The sequence below is a fragment of the Crocuta crocuta genome, unplaced genomic scaffold, assembly GCF_008692635.1.
Source record: "Crocuta crocuta isolate KB4526 unplaced genomic scaffold, BGI_CrCroc_1.0 scaffold949, whole genome shotgun sequence".
Lineage (NCBI taxonomy): Eukaryota > Metazoa > Chordata > Mammalia > Carnivora > Hyaenidae > Crocuta > Crocuta crocuta.
Window position 1 is genome coordinate 123,806 of NW_027531290.1, and position 3,162 is coordinate 126,967.

The 3,162-nt window shown below is 33.3% G+C and overlaps 1 protein-coding gene across 1 annotated transcript in view; it reads right to left on the bottom strand.

Annotated features, from left to right (window-relative positions):
- Positions 1-188: 188 nt before the first annotated feature.
- TBC1D8B (TBC1 domain family member 8B) overlaps positions 189-3,162 on the bottom strand; it is a 55,664-nt gene continuing 52,690 nt past the window's right edge. The window contains exon 21 of the mRNA XM_077771489.1: positions 189-2,626. Coding sequence (XP_077627615.1) covers positions 2,231-2,626 — 396 coding nt within the window. The 3' untranslated portion in view covers positions 189-2,230. The remainder of the gene's footprint in view (positions 2,627-3,162) is intronic.

The window sequence follows — 3,162 nt, forward strand, 5'->3', positions numbered from 1 at the left end:
CCACTTAATTTATGGTAATCTTTTCCTCCTTAACTAATTAGAGTGAATTCTGTTCTCTGCAACCTAACCTTAATAAAGGATAGAAGTCTTCAAGTGATAGCTGAGTTAAGTATAAACAAAAATACATCACAATAAATAACAGTGATTTCTTTAAGCAAATAATTTTCATGTTTACTGTAATNACCTCATAACATATTTAATTTAATGTATAAAGTATAATGCAGCGGTTCAGTTTAGCACAACTACGTAAGATTTTTAATATTAAGAACTCATTTTCTTAACAAGTTAACAGTTATAAAACTATGTGTTCATCTTACTTCTCCTGTAGACTCAGAAAATAAATGTTTGCCTTTTTAACTTGCATTTATAATCATTTTACAATTCAAAAATCTAAGTATTCAATTTCAATTAATATAGGCTAAAATACAATACCTTTTAATCTTCAATATTTTGGTTTTAAAATCATATCAAATATTAACATATGCTCTTAGAAAGTATCTTTTTTGTAAATATAACTGACAAAATATTCAACAAAGTATGTGCAACAGTGCCTTTGTCTTTCTAGAGTTTACATAGTATAATTTAACAATCATTGCAAAATAGCAGGTGTATGATAGTTTACATATAAATTCTAAAATCTGAACACGTTTAAGCAAATCATTTTTCAGAAAAGGCATAGATGCTTATTTACCAACTCTATCTTTAAGTGGCAATTTTCTTGAAAAGGTTGACCACATCATTTTAAAGATAACACTAGTAAGTATCTGGCCAAGCCCAATTTATGAAATTTTCAAAGGGTCAACATAAAATTCTTGAATCTCTTTGAAAATAACATATTCTGTGGTGATGAAACCCTTTGTGTTAGGCCTTGTTCACAGTGGACTCTTGTCAAAGGCTGACTATACTAATTCCTTTCCAGAAAGGGAGAACGTCTTGGGTTACTCTAAAGAATTTCTGCCCTTTCATTGTTTCACATCTGAAAAGTCAAACAGCTTAAAAACCAAAGCCTTTTGTGAAGAAAGAAGCTCCACTGGATAACTTCTTCCCAAAATTTCCCAAGTTGATTTAATAAATTGCTCTTGTCAAAAACAGCACAGAGGATTGAACAAGTACAGTTTGCCTGTCTTTTTTTCTTTAAAGTGCTAACGAAGCCCATTATCTCTAAATGGACTTTCATTGTAATGACTGAAATATAAGCAGCATAAAATATTGAAATTACACATCTAAGACAGATAGATGATAAAAACTTTTTAAACAGACACCAGCAATTACCTTAACTATCTTTACACACAGATATACTTTATGAACTTGGCAGACTAATACAGTAATTCAGTCTATCTAATGTAGCTTAAAACATGACTGGTGAAAATTCAAAATCTAAAGCTAGAACCAAAGCAGTCACAAGCTACTCTGAGCCAAATGCCACAAACAGCAGTGCTCAGAAGAATTTCAAGTAATTGCTCAGTCTAAGGAGACACCTATATAGTTAACTGAATTGTTTCTTAACTCTTCTGAAGAGACTGGCTTTATCTGGCTGAAAATTAAATCCAATATTTCTTTTTATATGAGCCCAGAATTTTGGACTTGTTCTTGACTTGTTTTTATTAGTCAGCAGCTGCTGAACTGCTCAGGTAGGAAGAATGTACAAGTTACTAAAAAAAAAGTTTATTATTAGAAAACTGAATGAGATTAACTTCAAAAAGTTAGTATTGTTTCAGTTAGATAACTTGAAAATGAGGTCCCCATATGGTAATAATCACTTAGATTATTAAGGCTATAGATTTAAGAGCCTGGATTTCTAAACCACTGTAATAGGACTGAGGCAATTTGGAAAGTAGGATTTATTGGATGACATGTCAGCATCACTAACACTCAAATGTAATATTACATTTTCAAAATCATCACTAATTCATATGTAAACAGCAGCACAAACTAGTAACTTTTTTATTAAAAGTGATATGGTAGTGCCCTCTGGTGGTAACATTTAGCACATTCCCCTAATATTGCATATCACGTGAACTATAAAAAGTTTGTAATGGAGAATACCAAAAATTAGAATTACCACAAAGAAATGAATCATTGTGCGTCCGCATATCTTTTTTTAAACCTTCAAACAAATTGGTTTGTTTGAACCAGATAAATCCCTGATCCCTATTCCCAAGAATTAAGCTGACAGCTACAGAAATCTTAGTAAACTTGTCTATGACAGGCAATTCCTGTTAAAAGAGATTTACATCTTGGTTCTAAAACTTAACTGAGAGGTTTTTGCATTTTCTAGTTTCACTTTTACATCTATGGGTTTCTCAAAAAACCTCACCAAAGCCGGTTCATTCAACAAAGACGCAAGAATCTGTTCAAATGCAAATGACCACTGAGGTTCTTCCCTCAGAGAGGAGGGATCTTTCTTCAAGTGGCTCTCTGTTTTCCCCTCACAGGGTCCTCCAGAAGCACAGACTGTACCAGAGAATTCTTTGGCTGATGCTGTAGGGCTATGTAGTTTCCTTCCAACTTCTTCCATCCTGAGCAAAAGGCTAGTTACAACAGCAATAGCTTGATATAACGACTCTTCTTCAGGGTCCCCATGAAATAAGTTATACAGGGTCTTTGAAAACTGAATGAATTGTGACTGAAAGACACAAGTTAGAAATACCACATTCGATACTACATTTAGCAAAAAGAAAGAGAACTTAGAAGTAAACAAGTCTCTTTTTTGGAATTTGTTCTATTTAACCTTCACCACAGAGGTTACAAAAACGAATGATTAATCCCAAATAAATCTTGGTCCTAGAAAGATGGAACAAAATTCCATTTAAGTTTTTCTCATTTGCTGCCTAATAGCAGTACATTATATATGTATATTATATATATAATAATTCTTGGGCAACTTACCTACCAGCATTCCCTCAATGTTAGGTGGTTCTTAAATAGGCAAATTCCCCTATTTCCCCACATATGAATTGTTCATTCATTAAGCAATCTTTTCTTTAAAATGTTATTTATTTATTTTTGAGAGAGACATCGAGCAGAGAGGGCAGAGACGGAAATCCCAAGCAGGCTCCATGTTGTCAGCACAGAGCTCAATGAGCAGTTTGAACCCATGAACATGACTTGAGCTGAAACCAAGAGTGGGACACTTAACCGACTGAGCCATCTGGATGCTCC